At 33.1% G+C, this 19,244-nt stretch overlaps 1 protein-coding gene across 4 annotated transcripts in view; it reads left to right on the top strand.

The window, feature by feature from the left end:
• The window catches only part of CHD1 (chromodomain helicase DNA binding protein 1), a 72,239-nt gene extending 54,262 nt beyond the window's left edge, over positions 1-17,977 (top strand). For 2 of the 4 annotated variants that reach the window (XM_035014952.1, XM_035014951.1), the window contains 11 exons: positions 628-758; positions 1,468-1,606; positions 1,831-1,981; positions 3,368-3,490; positions 4,511-4,639; positions 5,713-5,853; positions 10,353-10,531; positions 12,863-12,959; positions 13,894-13,945; positions 14,469-14,679; positions 16,434-17,977. In XM_035014952.1, coding sequence (XP_034870843.1) covers positions 628-758; positions 1,468-1,606; positions 1,831-1,981; positions 3,368-3,490; positions 4,511-4,639; positions 5,713-5,853; positions 10,353-10,531; positions 12,863-12,959; positions 13,894-13,945; positions 14,469-14,679; positions 16,434-16,779 — 1,699 coding nt within the window. In that variant the 3' untranslated portion in view covers positions 16,780-17,977. Of the gene's footprint in view, positions 1-627; positions 759-1,467; positions 1,607-1,830; positions 1,982-3,367; positions 3,491-4,510; positions 4,640-5,097; positions 5,362-5,712; positions 5,854-10,352; positions 10,532-12,862; positions 12,960-13,893; positions 13,946-14,468; positions 14,680-16,433 lie in introns of all 4 variants that reach the window. The other 2 variants (XM_035014953.1, XM_035014950.1) reach the window with 2 other exon arrangements.
• The last annotated feature ends 1,267 nt before the right edge of the window (positions 17,978-19,244 follow it).

Below are 19,244 nucleotides of genomic sequence, written 5' to 3'. Positions count from 1 at the left end.
TTTGTGTGTGTGTGTGTGTGTGTGTTTTAAGTTAATGGTTAATTTCAGTACGTGTTGGTGATTTGAATATTCTTTGTCCTTTGTTGTGGCAAGCCCAATGTCTGAATATACAGTGGCAAAGACTCAGATTGGCTCAGTTCTATTTTTTCTCTCCAAAACTCCCTCTTAAAGATACTTTCTGTTTTATTTTGAATATTTAGAGTTACTATACTGTATTTATCGAAAAAAAAAAATCCGCATGTAACTCGACCTGTCCAGGTCAAGTCTGTGTCATTCAAGGGTCATCTATATTACAATGCTTTAGAATTTAAGATTTGATTGGTTATGAAAAGCTTTTATAGAATTATTACATAATTTTCAAGTTGGAAGCATACCATTTTTTTCTATAATGAATTAATTGGTTAACTTTATTATTCTTGAATATATAAATGAATTGTTTCCCTGCCAAATTTTTTAAACATTTTTTGAACTCCTTTTTTATGTATCTTGTGCCAGTTATGTGAACTAGACTTCGTAGGGCATGTAGAGTGACTTGTAGAGCTTGAGGCAGGGTGAAACTGACTCTCTCTTAAATGGCACCACTTTATTCTGCATATTTACCTGAAAATTGTATTATTTCATTAACAGATTAGATGCAATTGCTCGGGATGCTGAATTAGTTGATAAGTCAGAGACAGACCTCAGACGACTAGGAGAATTGGTGCATAATGGTTGCATTAAAGCTTTAAAGGATAATTCTTCAGGAACAGAACGAACAGGTAATATTTAAGTGAGAGTGATTTAAAGAGAGGTAAATGAAAGTTTCACATAATGCTTTTACTGAGTTAAGAGGTTGTTATATCATAGCCACCTATTCATTACTCTTAAAAGACGCTTTAGAAAACAAAGCAGGACCATTCCTGGGTAATAAGAAATGGGTAACAGAATTGTATTCTTGAAATCAATAGTGTATGTCTAACTGGTATATTCGAGCTAGTTGGTAATATCAGAAGTTCCTGTATTTTTAGTATAGATGGCTGGGAAAAGATAGTGTACATATGTGATATTGGCTTTGGGCATAGTTACCTCATTATGCTTATTTTGTAATTTACCTAAATGAAAATATTTAGTTAAGATTTAGTAATAAGGTATACTGAAAAAAATTATACTAGGCCACTTATTTAGAAGGTGACAGTATTAATAGATGTATCTTGTGCAATTGAGAAAACAATTATGGAAATGCTTTCAATGAAATGCTTTCTTTGAATCCACATCTGCTATATTATAATTTCTGTAGTATGTACTGAAAAATCTTGTAGTGAAATTTAAGGTTTGCCAGCAAGTGCCACCCCCCAATAATAGAAAGAAGTAATACTTATAAATATAGCTAAATAAGTGATGCTTATTAATGTAAATATTAGTATATCTTGCTTTGTATTTTGTAGAATTGTATATTTCATATTTTTTTATGTCTTGAAAAAAATTAAGGTGGTAGACTTGGAAAAGTGAAGGGTCCAACATTCCGAATATCAGGTGTACAGGTGAATGCCAAGCTTGTCATCTCCCATGAAGAAGAATTAATACCATTGCACAAATCCATTCCGTCAGATCCCGAAGAAAGAAAACAGTGAGTTGTTCACTTTATTCATTGTAAATTATTTCTTGTTATTCAATAATTTGGGTATGTATGTTATAAAAATGTCTTATGTCATTGGCTAGTTTGAATGAAATGTTTTTAAAAATAAAATAAGGCATAGTATTTTGAAGTTCCAATAACTTAAATATATTCTTCAAAATTAATTTTTAATATGGCAGTTAAAAACTTGACCATGGTTATTAACTTTGATACAGGTATACTATCCCATGCCACACAAAGGCAGCTCATTTTGATATAGACTGGGGCAAAGAAGATGATTCCAATTTGTTAATTGGTATCTACGAATACGGATATGGAAGCTGGGAAATGATTAAAATGGATCCTGACCTCAGTTTAACACACAAGGTACTTAAATATTTCTTGTTTCCGTTGACTACTGATGTTGAATTAGATTTTTGCTTTTTAAATTATGTTAGAAATAGGGGCGCCTGGGTGGCTCAGTTGGTTGAGCAACTGCCTTCAGCTCAGGTCATGATCCTGGAGTCCCGGGATTGAGTCCCGCATCTGGCTCCCTGCTCGGCGGGGAGTCTGCTTCTCCCTCTGATTCTCCCCCCTCTCATGTGCTTGCTCTCTCTCAAATAAATAAATAAAATCTTTAAAAAAAAAAAAATTTAAATTATGTTAGAAATAAACTTGATTAAAAAAAAAAAAAAGAAATAAACTTGATTGATAGGAAACCAAGGCTCTAACTAGCTGTATGACCTTGGCTTCTTGGTTTTCATGAGGGGTTGAATTTAAATGATCTCTGAAATTTTGCTTTACCTCTGAAATTGTATTTTTATTATTAAGGCATAGATGTATTTTTCTTTCTATTACTAGGCTTAAAGTAAAATTCTCATTCTGTCATATTATTCAAGAGCAAAATAAATTTTTTTTTTATTATCAAACAATGTTTAGGGGTTTTAGTGATTTGATACTACCACAGCTAAAATCATTTCTTTTTTTTTTTTTTTTTAAAGATTTTATTTATTTATTTGAGACAGAGAGCATGAGAGGGAGGAGGGTCAGAGGGAGAAGCAGACTCCCCGCTGAGCAGGGAGCCCGATGCGGGACTCGATCCTGGGACTCCAGGATCATGACCTGAGCCGAAGGCAGTCGCTTAACCAACTGAGCCACCCAGGCGCCCGCTAAAATCATTTCTTTGCCTAGACTGGAAAACACTGGAAACATTGCCTTATTATCATTTAAGTTATCTTTTTATATTTTACTTCTTCATAGTCACTTTTGATATTGGTGTTGTGTCATTTGCTACCTCTGAAGCCAAACTTGAATAGCTTAAATTCCTACTGTAAAAATTTCTTCAGAGTGCATGCTTTGGGTCACCTAAATAGCTGATACATTGTACCTAAGGAATTTTTATATACTTTATATATACTGTTATTGAGAGAGGAAAGAAATCTAAACATACTGTAATGTTTAATAACACTGGATGCTAAATACACTTGTATATTTGAAAGAAATTTTTAACCTCACACTTTGTATTATTATTTTGAATGGAAGGATTTTTTTTTCATGTATTTATTTAGAACTTATTCCCAGGCAAATGAAATCTTTGCTGTGGTGTAGTATAAAAAAATGTATTTTGCATTCTTAGTTGTTTATTCCTACAAATTTTAACAATTGTAACTTGCCAGTAAATTATATGTATTTCTTTAAATGAGTAAGCCTTTTATAGGCAGTAAATTTCTCATATTATTTATTAAAGACAACCTGAAAAAATTAATTTTTCAGATTCTTCCTGATGATCCTGATAAAAAACCACAAGCAAAGCAGTTGCAGACACGTGCAGACTACCTCATCAAATTACTTAGTAGAGATCTTGCAAAAAAAGAAGCTCAGAGACTTTCTGGTGCAGTAAGTTAAAATTTAGATGCTTAAAGAGCAATTTACTTTTCAGTAAGATAAATTTAGTTTACTGATAGCCCTAGACATCTGAGGCTAATATGACCTTATAAGTGTATTTTTCTGTAATTTGGTAACTTTAATTGCATATTGTGATATTTTGCCTTAAGTTATCTCTGCATTCCTGTTAAAACTGGTAAGTCCTATCTTTCAGAAGTGGGATCCTGTTTTTTTTTTTTTCCTAGTGTTTGGATAGGTACTGGGGGCAACTTGTTTAGAGTGGTATACTTTTTAAGGGGTCAAGCCTTTATTACCGTTTTATTTGGTGTTGGAGAGCTGAAGGTACAGCATAAAGATCACTGAGCTTATTTATTAGGGAGGGGCCAAAAAAGTAGGAAAAATACACTGAAGAAGAGGTGATTAGAAACTAACAGCCTTTAACCATTTGCATTATAACCACAATGTCAGTAACTGTGTACCAATAAAAATATTTCTAATGCTATCTCTGATAGGATCAAATTTAGTTCAGATAATAGTAATTTAGGAAGGTGAAAAACTTTCCTTCTGTTTCTTTCAACCTCCACTTTTCTCTAATCCTTTTTGAAAAGAATAGTTATAGTTAGTATCTGTTATTCATAATACGTACTTGATTCATTAAGTTATATCACTTTTGTTGACTTTTTTTTTTTTTTTAAAGATTTTATTTATTTATTTGACAGAGAGAGACACAGCGAGAGAGGGAACACAAGCAGGGGGAGTGGGAGAGGGAGAAGCAGGCTTCCCGCTGAGCAGGGAGCCCGACGCAGGGCTCGATCCCAGGACCCTGGGATCATGACCTGAGCTGAAGGCAGACGCTTAACCACTGAGCCACCCAGGCGCCCCTTGTTGACTTTCTAAGATCGGTGTAGCGTACTGTTAGAGTAAGGATTGGGTAGGAATATGTGTTCTTTTAGCTTTTTAGATTTAGTATTTAAGAAATTTTTTTTTGACTGAATCTGTGGAGTTGGTTAGAATAAAAATAATTATTTTTAGGGAGGATCAAAGAGGAGAAAAGCAAGAGCTAAGAAGAATAAAGCAATGAAGTCTATAAAAGTGAAAGAAGAAATAAAGAGTGATTCTTCGCCCCTGCCTTCAGAGAAATCCGATGAAGATGATGATAAGGTAAGAATGTGTTTTAGAAAAACAGACTTTGTATTAGAAAGGGACATAGCATGTTTTAGTATACTTGACATTTAAAATTTGAACTAAGACCTGAAATTTTACTTTTAGGTACTTGAAGTTCCTTTTTTGTAGTTCATTACATAGTCTCACGTATGGAACATAATTTTACTTATCTAATGAATATCACTAAGAGGGATATAGAGCAAAGGTCCTTCCTTTTCAAACATTTGCCATTTAAATGAGGTTCTGTTTCCATTAATTTTATTTTGAATTTTGAATGGGACTGGCTTCCTTTAGTTTTTATAGGAAGGTGAACATTGCATGTATCATTATTAATGGGATTCTGGGTTATTTCTTTCTGAATCCACATACATGCATTCCGTAGTCATGCAAAGAAAAGAAATTAGTCTTTGTCAAGATTTGGTTAGTAATACATTGGCCATACTTGCACTTTTCAGGATGAGATCACTTCTGTGAAACATCCAAATAAAAAAATTAAAACAGAAAGAGACAGTGAAGAAAGACCTGAGCCAGATGTTTTTATAAAGAAGGAATCAGAAGAAAAGAGGGAAGCAAAAGAAAAAGAGAATAAAAGAGAACTTAAGAGGGAGATAAAAGAAAAAGAGGATAAGAAAGATATAAAGGAAAAAGATTTTAAAGAGAAAAGAGAAAACAAAGTAAAAGAAGCTATACAGAAAGAAAAAGACATAAAGGAAGAAAAGGTATGCAAATCGTAATGTAAAACTTAGAAAGTGACACAATCAGCATATTTACATTTTAGGAAAATAAATTGCCTGTCAGCCCAAATTAGCCTGAATAACTGAGTTCTTTAAAAATACATGTGGGTATCTAGAAGAGGAGAAAAATAGGTTTGAATCTTTTTTTTTTGAATGCTTTACGTATAGGGTAACATTACAGAGTAGATTTATTTTTGGTTTCCCAGAAAGATAAAATAGAGTATGGAATGTGAGCAAACTATTGTAGAATAAAGTGAGATATTGTTTTCTGGAAGTTTTAATCATTTCACCTTTGTTTTTGTTGGATTTTTGTTTTTATTTTCTCTTTTTCTTTAGTTGAGCGAATCCAAGTCTGATAGCAAGGAAAGATCCAAGAAATCTTCAGTGTCAGATGCTCCAGTTCATATCACCGCAAGTGGTGAACCAGTTCCCATATCTGAAGAATCTGAAGAGCTAGATCAGAAGACATTCAGCATTGTAAGTAGTAGACTTGCTGGTTATTAGTAAGAATTCATATAATATTTTATGTTAATTGGAAGTTTTATCTTTTGGAGCTTTTTAATTTAGAAGTGTATTTGAATTGGGTAGTACTGCGGTTCAGATTGATAAAGGCAATAAATTTAAATTTTGTAAGTTATCTTAAATTTAGAATTAACTTGGAAAAACTTTTTAATAAATTAAAGACTTTAAGGAGAGTCATTTAGGGAATACTTGGAGCAAACTTCTTTCCCTTCAGCTTTAGAATTGTAAACTACTCTGTTCCTGAACCTTTTATCTTTGTAACATCGCTTCTTATCTACAGTGAAGAACTAGCTTTTTTCCCCAATCTTTTATAGACCAGTATTCTTAGAAAGTACAATAAAAACAAATAGTGAAAATATTTCATTAGAAAAGTGAAAATAAGGAAAAAAATGCAAAATGTAAGCCCCGTTATGTTACTAGATTCAGTAGACATAAAATTGCACTGTCAAACTGATACAAAGGTTTCTAAAATTTCTGTACCTATTCCCCCTTGTGGACTAGTACAGGTTCATAGGCCACTTTAAGTAACACTGGTCTTACATGCTGTCATGCTTTTATGTTCATCAAAGTCAAAGAGGATCTATCTTGGCTTCTTTCCAAATGAGTTATTTACTGGATATAATCAGGAACCCAAAATAGTCTCAACTGAAATTAATTGTGATAAATATTTTGAGAAAAACTTTATAGTGAGGTTGCAGTGTGGGAAAGCAGTTATGTGTAGCAATTGAATGTACTGGCTCTGGAGCCAGAGTGCTGCTGTTAGGAAAGTCAGTATGATGACCAGAAGAGTTGATACATGGAAAGTTTTCAGCTAGTGCTTTGCGCAAAAAATTGGTAGTGGTTGGGGTGGATGTTCTTATTGAATATAGACATGCCAGCAGATCGATTGATAAAGGACTAAAAAATCCAGACACAGAGCAAAATCAGGAAGGAGTAGTAATGTTACTAGAGAAAAAAGACTGAATGATATGAGACAGGTACAAATTATCCTTCAGTAAGAGATACATTATTGGTAGCACCTAAAGGGAAAATTTATAGTCTGATATAAATGTATCTTATTTATATACAGTTACAGTGTGCACAAATATATGTAAATATATATTCATATAAGATATTTCCTCTTTGGGGCGCCTGAGTGGCTCAGTTGGTTAAACTTCCGACTCTTGATTTGGCTCAGGTCATGATCCCTCTTACACATGCGAGTATGCATGCTCTCTCTCTCTAAAAAGATAAAATCTTTAAAAAAAAAAAAAAAAAGAATATTTCCTCTTTAGGATCTCTAGAATCTGCATCTTTTTGCTGTTTGGGTGTAATCTTAAGTCAGTTTTATTGCTAATATTAATCAAATGCTATACTTGAAAGATGGAAATTTTCACTTCTAAAATCATGTTTTTGTTTTACCTCTTACACCATTCTAGATGCCCAGGTTACCTGCTTGTCTCATTTTCTTCTACTCTGTACCCTAACTAGAGAATGTTGATCAGTGAACCCATTTATTCATTCCTGCTAATTCTTTGGCATGCCCTAATACAGCTTCAAATATTTTTCATGCTCTTTAAGTGTAGTAGTTCCTTAACACAATTTTACTCTCCTCCTCACTTTGGCTGTTTACATCCCTCCAATCCCTAAGCATGCTGGGGACAGTCAGAATAAGCTACTCTTGTTCCTGTCTTCCATCTTACTTGAACATATCTCTGGACTTTCACCTTTATCTCTTCAGGTTTACATGCTGATTCCTTAGCATCTTTTTAAGGTTAACCTTTCTGTTTGTGACCTGGTTCTTAATCTAGCCTCTCTATCCATTTTCTGTTGATTTTTTTTTTTTTTTAAAGCCTCTCTATTGGGTGGGAATAAGGAGGTGGTGGTGTGCTTTTGCTTTTCTGAAGTGAAGACTGAACTCTTTTGAACTGCTTCCCTTACTCTGTTCATTACTGAGAGGTGAAATTGTACCTCTTGCCACCTTTCTTTACCTACATTTCCTCCTTAGTCTTCTGCCTTGTTCATATAACTGCTGAAATGGAAAACTTCCTGTTGTACCCAGTGCACGAGTTTCTTCTCCATTAACTTTCATGATAGATCTTAAAATCACTTGTATTATGGAAATGAAGAATGGAATAGTTTTAAACATGGACTCTGGAGCCAGACTTTCTGAGCTTGCATGATTAGGATTTTACTGCTATATAAATTTTATTTGGGACTAGCTCTGACTGTTAAACTCGGTGGCCTTTTCTTGGTCTTCATTTTCCTTCCTTCACATCTTTGCCTAATTTGACACCTCTTGATTTTGTGTCTTATTGATTTGTCTCCTAAATTTCATTTTATAATTTAACAGTTAAGAAAGAGTACAGCCTTTGAGATCAGACCTGGGTTTGACAGATGTCATTTCACTCTAAGCTTCAGTCTCTTCGATAAAATAGTGTTGCATAGATCTACTACCCGAATCAAATGAGGTGCCTTTGCACAACACATAGCTTCTGATACCTAATAAGTGCTTTATAAATATTTGTTATCATTGCTCCAATTCCCAACTTCAGGCCTTGGCCTTAACATAGATTTTAGTCATGAATTCCTCTTTTTTTCTTTACCGCTATCAGTCATTGAGCAAATCATATTGGCACTCCCATACTACTTGAAGCTACAGCCATCTCTGCCCTCGATTATTTCAATAGCTTCATAGCTGTTTTTCACTGCTCCCCACTCTTCTTGTGCTTATACCCTTTTCGTTCCTTAGTGCATACTCCACACAGCAACCAGAGTGATAATGACTGTTACAGAGAGGGTCAAGTCACCCCCTCTAATTTTTTCGCTTCAAATCCTTGAGTGGCTTTCCCTCGCTCAGGATGAAAGATTCATGATAATAGGCTAAAAGATACTGCACCTGGTTTATTACTTCATCTCTTGCTACCTCCCTCACTCAGTAGGTTCCAGCCACACTGGCATTTATACTATGCCTTTGAATATACAAGTTTTAGAACATAGGTACTTGTTCGTCCCTCTGCTCAAAAGTGGCTTACTCCCTCATTTTCTGTAGATATATGCTCAAACATCACTCTTCTCTGAAGTCTTATGTGAAGGAGGAATCTCTCTCCTTTTTCTTGCTTTATTTTTCTTTATCACAGTTTTCACCAGCCAACACTCTGCATCTTGTTTGTTTATTGGCTCTTTTCTCCTAGTAGAGTACAGGTTCCGCAAAGGCAAATCTCTTGTATTTACTGCTGTTTCCTGGGTCTGAGACAATGCTGAGAACATGGTATGCACTCAAATTATATACATTTTATGAATCATTTTCTAGCAGAATAGAAACTACCAAAATCAAGCAAGAAGCAGGAAATGTAGAGAACAGATAAGAGTACTGCTAAAAATTAGAAAGGAAAAGATTTTCCCTTTTTAAAAAAAGACATCAGGCCTGGCTGAGTTCTAATAACTAAAAAGCATGTAATTCTAATATTATTTAAATTATTCCTGACAGAAGATGGATAACTTCCAAGTGATTTGGACAAATAGGTCAGTAAAACAGAATAAAATACTCAAAAGATTCCATACATATATAGACACTTAATAAGACTGGTGATAGGATTTCTTCTTTAAATAAATGGCGTTGGATCAGCTAAATATATTGTCTGTAGTTGATCATCCTTAACATTCCTGGAACTAACCCAACTTTGCTACTTGAGGATATAATTACCATTCATTTTAAATTTGTTTTGCATTTGGATACATAAATAAAATTTATGTATAGTTTGCTTTTTTAGTAATATTCTTAATTTAGTTTTGGCTTAAGGTTATAGTGTTTATTGCACATGTTGGACTTTAATTGAATCATACAGTTTTTGATACATCATCCTTTTTTTGGCATGCCAGTGATATGTAGGCCAAGGAAAAGGTTGGCTCCTATCAAGCATCCCCAATTCCCTGACCAACCAAAATATAAGAGCAAAATTCATTAGCTACTTTCTTTTTCTTACTTTCCAAAGGTTTAGAAGAATAGACAGTTTATACTTATAGCTATATTGGTTTTAATAGCTTTGCCAGCATATTTTATTTTATGAAGATCCTTTTTTTTTTACATTTTACTCTATATTAGAGTGATTCTAGGATACTAAGTTGTGTTCTGAGATATATTATTTTTTAACATTCTGTGTTTAAGACTGCTTAATGATGTGTTACAGGGTGTAAAATAACCATTTTTACAGAAGGTAAATAAACCCAAAGCTTTTACATACAGAAAGATTGAATTTAAATGATAATGGAAAACCTTACTTTCTGAAGAAAATCTGAGAGGAAAAACCCTGATATTTAAGAGCTGTGAGGCAAGCTTTAATGCTTTTTTAGCATCAAACAGTGCTGTATTTACTCATATCGATATCATTTGAAGGAAGTAGATCTTTGTTGAGTTCTTATTTTTAATACCTGTTCTTATTTTCCATACATGTTCTTATTTTCCCATTTTAAAGTGTAAAGAAAGGATGAGGCCTGTCAAAGCAGCTTTGAAACAACTTGATAGGCCTGAAAAAGGCCTTTCAGAAAGAGAACAACTGGAGCATACTAGACAGTGTTTAATAAAAATTGGAGACCATATCACAGAATGTCTGAAAGAGTATACAAATCCTGAACAAATCAAGCAGTGGAGAAAGTAAGTGATGTACTTTTCAGGAAATGTTAAATTTGTAATTATGTAACCATCTATTTGTGTCTTATATTTCAATTTATTTTTCTTATTCTGAAGTTTAGGTAACAAAATAATGTTTAAAGAGGTAATCTGAGGGTGATTGTTTTCATTTTTTTCCTTTAACTTTAAAGCTTTTATTTGTGAATGATTGCTTAATTATACATCATGATAAACCACAGGTGGCACCTCTTCCTTTAAATACAGTATAGTGAAGGGGTGCCTGGGGGGTTAAGCATCTGACTTCAGCTCAGGTCATGATCCAAGAATCCTGGGATTGAGCCCCGCATTGGGCTCCATGCTCAGTGGGGACTCTGCTTGTCTCTCTCCCTGTGCCTCTCTACCTGCCTGTGCTCACATGTGCTTTCTCTCTTTCTCTCTCTCAAATAATTACAGTCTTAAAAAAAAAAGTGAAAACTGTTTCATTAAAATTCTGGTTGCATTTTATTTTTAGAAATTTCTAGTTTGCCAAATTTTTCTTAGTAATAACTTCAGAATTTGCAGTACCAAACAAATAAATTTATTGTTACATGAATTTAGCAGTTCATCTTCCAGGTGTAAGTATACAGCCTTGTAAAAATTAATATTCTCAGGCAGTGTAAAATGCAGATTTTTATCTTCCCCTTTGCTTTAGAAGCAGCAGCAACACAGTTGGTCTTAAAATTATAAATCTGAGCTGCTATAATACTACGCAAATCACTTAATGACTACCAGACCGAGCTCGGTGTTAAGTCAAGCTACTAGACAAGTTAGGAATACTGCAAAATGACCACAGCCAGTCATATCAGTTGATTAGCCTGCTGATTTCCTTGCTCTAGGCAGTGCAGCTACACATCAAAGCAAAAAACTGTAATAATGACATATTTCTGAAGGACTGATGATTACACTAAGGATTCTATCCTTGTCCCCTTTCTCCTTAAAATCAACCATGACCCATGTTAGAGAGAGGAGCCAGGAAGTTGATTATGATCACTAGGCTTTTGAAAACAAATGAAACTGAGCTATCATGTCTGAAGACACTGAAGCCATGCATGGACAATAATAATAGCCTGAAGTTAATGTGCTTATAATGCCATGGAATGATTCCTGGAGTTGGCATCAGAAGACATGCTTGGTCCCCATCTTGGCTAATTATTGGCTTTGTGACCTTCGAACAGTTACAGAATATCTCTGAGCCCACTAGTAATCATCCACAAAATAACATCATCTGTACTTAAAACCCTTTATATAAACTATATATAAGGGACTGTATATTTTTCAATTGAATGATAACGATAAGGTATAGTAGGAGGGGCACCTGGTGGCTCAGTTAATTAAGCATCTGACAATGGATTTTGGCTCAGGTTGTGATCTCAGGGTCCTGGGATGAAGCCCTCTTCCTCTGCCCCTCCCCCTGCTCACTCTGTCTGTCTGAAATAAATAAATCTTTAAAAAAAGATGATAAGAGGAAGGAGAGGAAATAATCCTAAAGTACTATATTGTCTAGCTTAATCTTTTATTTATAGCTGAAATACATATACTGAAGTTTTAATGCTTTCTTTAGATAATATAAAACAGAATTCTATACATCTCAGGCTCTTTCAACTCATATCATGTCCCTCAAACTACAGAACCATAGAACAGGGATACAGTGAAGATCAATTTTATATATATATATAGATAGATAGATATATTAGGCTTAAATGGAAATATAGCCACATTCTCTTTTTATATTCAAGATCCAGAGTTAAAGTTTCTCTGTTCATGGCTCCCATACAGTTGCTCTTTAACACATTCTTTAGGACCCTTCTTAAACAAACTTAATCCACATTATCTAATGGTATCTTTAGTCGGACTACTACCATAGCTTGTTTCTTTTATACTAATATAAATCATAATATGAGTCCCTTCCTGATTTGTAAGTTTACAGTTTTTTGGTTTCAAATTAGGATGGATTACTATTTTCACTCTAAAAGATTATAAAATGAGGGGATTTTGGAGAGAAGTAAAACTTAGTATTTAGTCTCATTTGGAGTCTTATCCATATGGGGGCACCTGGCTGGCTCCATCATTGGAGCATACAACTCTTGATCTTAGGGTTGTGAGTTCAGTGTTGGGTGAGGAGATTACTTAAAAAAAAAAAAAAAAAAAAAAAAGATTGGAGTCTTAGCCATATAAAGTTTTAAAAATACTAGAAATAATGTCCTTAGACTTTGTTCCGTAGAAGACTAAGTATGTGTGTTTCTATCTAGAGGTTAGGGGGTTCCATGAAAAATCTAAATATTTTCCACCAGACTAATTTACCTGTTCTTCTTCTAGAAACCTGTGGATTTTTGTATCTAAGTTTACGGAGTTTGATGCAAGAAAATTACATAAATTATATAAACATGCTATTAAAAAACGGCAGGAATCTCAGGTAAATTAATGCATCATATTTTTTTCCTTTATGTTACTAAAACTGAGACATACCTCCTTATAGAAGAATTCAATTAATAGATGTAGAAGGAATGAAGGAAATATAAAATCACTGTCAGAGCACAATAAAAGTTGTTACAGGTAGGATCTTCTGAAGGAAGCTAAAATTAGTGGGCATGAAAGCAAGATATGGCATAGACTAAGAGTATCTCCTCCAAGATGTTTAATAACCACCTTAAACATTTGATCAAAGTTAACATCATAAACCCTCATTACATGCACTAAGAAAGGTACATCACTTTTATGGAATTCTTGGCAAAAATATGCATACCCTTAGTTTGATCATGAGAAAAATATCAGACAAACCCCAATTGAAAGATGTTCTACAGAATAACTGTTTAGTACTCTATGAAAGTGTCCAGGTCATCGAAGACAAGAAAAAAAAAGCTGTCCTAGATTGGAGGAAACTAAGAAAACATGAAAACTCCGTGTTGATATGGAATACCAGATTGGATCCTGGAGCAGAAAAAAGATTTTAGTGGGAAAATGTAAAATTTGAATAAAGTTTCAGGTTCAGTTCATAGTATTGTACCAATGTTAATTACTCAGTTTTGATTATGCTGTGGTGTGTGTAAGATACTGACATTAGGAGAAGCTGGGTAAAAGGCATATGGGAACTCTAGGTACTATTTTTGCAGCTTTTCTGTAAGTCAAAGTCTTTCAAGTCAAATTTTTAAGAAAGTCATGGGACAAATAGTCTATGCTTTAAAAAAAGGTATCTGGAAGTGATACATTTATACATTCTAATATATGAGGACTTCTTTCAGCATCAGGATTTTCTTTTTAGGGTGTTTTGGTTTTTTTTTTCTTTTTCCTATTTTGTAAGGGTATTTGAAGCCACTTAAAAGATTCTTACATATGTGCATTTATTTTAGCAAAATAATGACCAGAACAGCAACTTGAATGCTCAAGTGATTAGAAATCCAGGTAAGTGTTACTGATTATTTTAGAGAGTAAATTTAAAAATTGTTCTCCTCTTTCAGGTTTGTTTTACATAATACATACCCACATTTCTGTATCGAATCTGTTATCTTAAACAGTAATTCTTTTTAGCTAATTAACCTTTCCATAAATCAGCCTTTTGTCAGTTCCTAGAACTTATAGAATAATTGTTAAAGTGAATGTATTTTTTAAAAATACTATTTCGAATAATGTATTCTATTGGTGCAAGAGTCACAAAAGTATAGTCTGAGAAGAAAATGGGCCTTAAATTTTTCAGTTATATTTTTTCACATTTCAGAATACAGTAACCCTTTTGTAGGCCTTACTGTACTGCCTTTATAGACCATTTCTAAAGTCTTTAGCTGTCTGTTGGGCAACTGATTTTGTTTTTCTGGAGTTGAAATAGGAGTTCTTATAACCTAGCAGCAAAGTTAATTTTGCTTACCATATTTTTGTTTTGTTTTGTTTTTTACATCATTAACAAAAGCTGTATTCTTTTCTCTAACAGATGTGGAAAGATTAAAAGAGAATACAAATCATGATGATAGCAGCAGGGACAGTTATTCATCTGACAGACACTTATCTCAGTATCATGATCATCATAAAGACCGACATCAGGGAGATTCTTACAAAAAGAGTGACTCTAGGAAAAGACCCTATTCTTCTTTTAGCAATGGTAAAGATCATCGTGACTGGGATCATTACAAGCAGGAAAGCAGGTAAATTGGACAATTAGTTTTGAAATTTTGCTTATTCATGTTTTTTTTTAATTTACAATACTTTATCAGTCAATTTAGTATTCAGGTAATCATAACAAATCTTAAGTGAAATGAAGGTGTTTGTTTACAAATAAAAAAACTGATACATAGCCCTTTTTGTTAATATTGAGAACTGAATTTCTATAAATTTTTTTTTAATTCTAAATTTAAGATCCACGTGTGCAGTAAGAGATGAAAGTGTAGGGAGTTCTGTAATTAATAAGTCATAGGATTCATTTTTATTGGTTGGTGTTAGAATATTGGCTCAAATATTCTTCAAAATACAATAATAGAGTAAAATAAAAGCTCAATGGAATATGACTGAAATTTGGTGGGGGAGTTCTGTGTTCCATTCCATTAAAAAAAAACACAGGAAAAATTAACTCACGTGAAAACACTTTCCTGATTTTAAACTTAATCACAGCAATCTGGGAAGTCTTGAAATCAGGAAGGTTTCTCTGTTTATTGTTATTTGAAGCCTTTAAGTAGTAAACAACCTAAATAACAACAAAATACATTTTACTTGGTAAAGGAATATTTTCATAAGTTAATGATAATTATGAAAAGAAAAAGAAAAAACAGAAAAGTAAAAAATGAGAAATAAATTAGTAGATTTTCTTTGCATTTTAGTTGTGCTCACTGTAATAATTCCTTCTGTAGTAGAAGCACTGTCATTAAATATATCAATTGTAGAATGGCTCTCACAATTAGAAAAGGGCACACGAAACGAAAAGCTGTATTTGTAGTAGTAAATTTTTATAATTTCACAGGCTTATAGAACATAATTTATGTTGTTTATAACAACGACCTTTCCCCAACTAATGAAAATTCCCTTCCCACAAATTAGTCCACAGACTGCATTTTAGAGGTTTTTATTTTTTTTCTGCTTTAGAGGTTTATAAAAGGCTCTGATTTCAAGGGTATTCTAGATCATTATCTTAATCCTCACTTCCAGATAACTAAGATGGATTAGTACAGTTTTTGCATAGAATAAAATGTAGCAACTTTATTGAAAAATGGGCATGTGAGCTAAGGGAAATAACTCAGAGACAAATACCATATGATTTCACTTGTGTCTGGAATCTTAAAAAAAAAAAACAATCAAGACTCAGACATAGAAAGAACAAACTGATGGTTGTCAGGAGGGAGGGGAATGGGGGGGGATAGGTGAAATAGGGGGATAGGTGAAATAGGTAAAGGGGATTAAGAGGTACAGACTTCCAGGTATAAAATAACTTGTGAGGATATAAAGTACAGCTTAGGAATAGTCAGTATTGTAATAACTTTGGACAGATGGTAACTACACTTAACCATGATGGGCTTTTCATAATGTGTTTAATTTCAAATCTCTATGTTGCAGACCTGATACTAATGTGATATTGTACATCAGTTATGCTTTAACTAAAAATAAAATTGTATTAAATAGTTAAAAAAATAATTAAAAAATAAAATGGGCATGTAAAATTAGATGCTGCCTGAGGTGTTCTGTATGGTTCACTTTAGTTTTGTGAATTGAATGATTTTTCCAGAGAGGCATGCAGAGATAGGTCCAATAACTAAAGCTCACTTAGGAAGTTTTTGTAGTGAAACACAGAGCTTATATACAATTAAAAGGATGCCTTAAAGTATTTTTGTGTTTTATTTTTTAATAATTATTTTATTTGGAAACATTTAATTTGCATTATTAATTTAATTCCTAATTTGTCTTTTATTAGGTATTACAGTGATAGAGAGAAACACAGAAAACTGGATGATCACAGGAGTAGAGATCACAGGTCAAATTTGGAAGGAAGTTTAAAGGATAGATCTCATTCTGATCATCGTTCTCATTCAGACCATCGGTTACATTCAGACCATCGGGCAAGTTCTGAATATACACACCATAAATCTTCCAGGGATTATAGGTATCACTCAGATTGGCAAATGGACCACAGAGCTTCCAGTAGTGGCCCCAGATCACCACTAGATCAGAGGTCTCCTTATGGCTCCAGATCTCCATTTGAACACTCAATTGAACACAAAAGTACACCTGAGCATACCTGGAGTAGTCGGAAAACATAACAAAAACTGATATTTTGTCTTTCTGGACTTTTCTTTTAGCCATATATCATAAACCAACACAGTAATTGCCTTACATGACTTGAAAGATATAAACAGATCTTCTATCAGTAGCAGTATTGTTACTTCTTTCCAGGATGCAAGGTCTATTATCCCAACAGAAGAGAAAATATTTTTATATTTAAGGATTATGCTGCACTGTACTACAAATACTGTAGTACTTTTTTTTTTTTTTCTTTTTTAAAGAAATGGAAAATGTTTACTATTACAGGGACCTCAACACTGCCCTTCCATATAGGCTGGATAAAACTGTTTTTAAGTCAGTGATTTTAGACTGACCTCCATTTAAATTATGTTTGTATATGAACTTTACTCTGACCTGTGATCATGTTTCAGGAAGGAATGAAAGAGAGTTCTTTTCTTAATAAAGAAAAAACACTCAAGGACTTTGTTCACTTTCCAAAGCTACTTGTTTACATTGTACACTGCGACCACCTTGCCGCTTTTCATCACAAGCTTGAATATTTAAATTCTGTACTTATATCTTGTAAAATAGCCAGGAATTTCCTGTTTGTGATCTATTATTATGCCTTTTTACACACACACACACACACACAAATGGCTGTAAATTATTGTAAATGGATTAAATGAGCTTTCCTTACTTCCTTTCCCTTCTCAGGCTTTTTTTGACTGTTCCTTTCCCTACCAACTCAGGCCTTCTTATCATTTAAAAATATCAGTGTAATAACACTTTTTAATGATTTGTCTTGATGGAATCATTGTTTAGAATGTAAAAATGGGGAAAGGGGCCACTTAATTCCATTAGTCCTCTTTTTATATTGACTATTTTATTAGATACATGTTATTTCTTTTTTTTCTTTTGTAGTAAATATTGTGTTTGTAGTAACAAAATGGTGAGATAATATGTAAAATCTAAACTGCATGCTCTGGAAACATTTTTTTCAGATGCATTTGGTTTAAAAGGGTAGGTGTATGAACACTTTTCAGAATCCAAAATGGCCAAAAGTTATTGTAAATCCATTTGTTTTCCCTTTTCATGTGGGCAATAATGTCAAATGTGCTATGCAGCCAGGTAACATTTTAGATAAACTTGATTGACTTTTAATATAAACTGTTACAATGCACACTGATTGTATATAAAAACCTTATATATGACAAATTAAATTTAAGAAAAAGGATATGTGGGCTCCTGTAATTTTCTGCTGCATTCTTACTCCAAGCACTTAACTTTTTTTTTTCTTTTTTTTTAAGTAGTAACGTTTAGCTACCAGGAAAAAGGTATTTTGGTAAGCAGTTAACTATTGTTAATGTGTGGCACTACAACTAAATCTATTTTGAAGACTATATGAATCTATGAAGTAAAATTTAGATCGTAGAAATCTTTGTTGGACTCTTGTTGGTTTCCTGCAGATTTTATTTTAGAAAGCCTTATATTTATTCACAGATTTTTATTTTGTTATATTCAGTGGAACTTTTTGAATCATGTAGCATACATTCTTGGATGTGTGCTGTGCTGTAGCAAATTTGAATCTTAACTTTGACAAATATAAGTATATTGGTATATGCCTATAATATTCTTAAATGTGTCCCTGTTGATTAACTGTGGGAGCAATCTACAGAAATTCGTCCATAGATGGATGTATTTTTTAAACGTTTTCCTTTTATCCATTTAGGTCTAAAATTTTATGTGTACAGAACAAACTTTCCTCCCCCCCCCCCCCCCCCTTTTTTGAGTAGTGATACCTCTTTTAGTTACCCTGGAAAATAATAATCTATTTTTTCCTGGCATATCAGGTAACATAGGAAGAATAGCTCATTTTCTAAACATTAATTTATAATTAAATATAAAAGTGATTAAACAGTCTAGTGCCGGTACACATTTTTTAAGCTTTTCCACTTTTTTCCACGTTTAGTATAAATGATTATTCCACAGATAGCATTTAACAAAAAAATATAATACTTAATGAAATTGTAATATTAACACAGTGAGCAGATCAGGGTTGGCATTTTTAATTCACATTTGTAGCTGGGATATTTGCATTATATCCTATTGTACAGGTTACATAGAAGAACATTATTACATATTTTGAGGCAATGGAATGGGCTCTAATTTCTTAACAATGCCACATTTAGTTGAATATTTTAGTCACCTAATTAGTTGAGTTGAATGAAAAATCTAAAACTGTATGTAACATTAATTGATGGAAAATATGTTCATTATTTGTAAGAAGTCCACAATCCTGTAGAAGAGGAATAAGCCATAAATTTATTAAAACACAATGGAGAAGAACATTAGTGCATAAATATCACAGGGAACATTCTCTATAAAATATGCTTAAATTTTGTCTTTTACATGCTCATTCTGCTTTGCTATTTTTATCCATTTGTGTTTAAATTTTCAAGGGTGAGAGATTATGCATAGTACTGTACCAGTTAACCCTCCACTT

The sequence above is a fragment of the Mirounga leonina genome, unplaced genomic scaffold (genome assembly GCF_011800145.1).
Source record: "Mirounga leonina isolate KUSES-001 unplaced genomic scaffold, KU_Mleo_1.0 Mir_168, whole genome shotgun sequence".
NCBI lineage: Eukaryota > Metazoa > Chordata > Mammalia > Carnivora > Phocidae > Mirounga > Mirounga leonina.
Note: the sequence above shows the minus strand (reverse complement) of the source record. Positions and strands in the feature narration are given on the sequence as shown.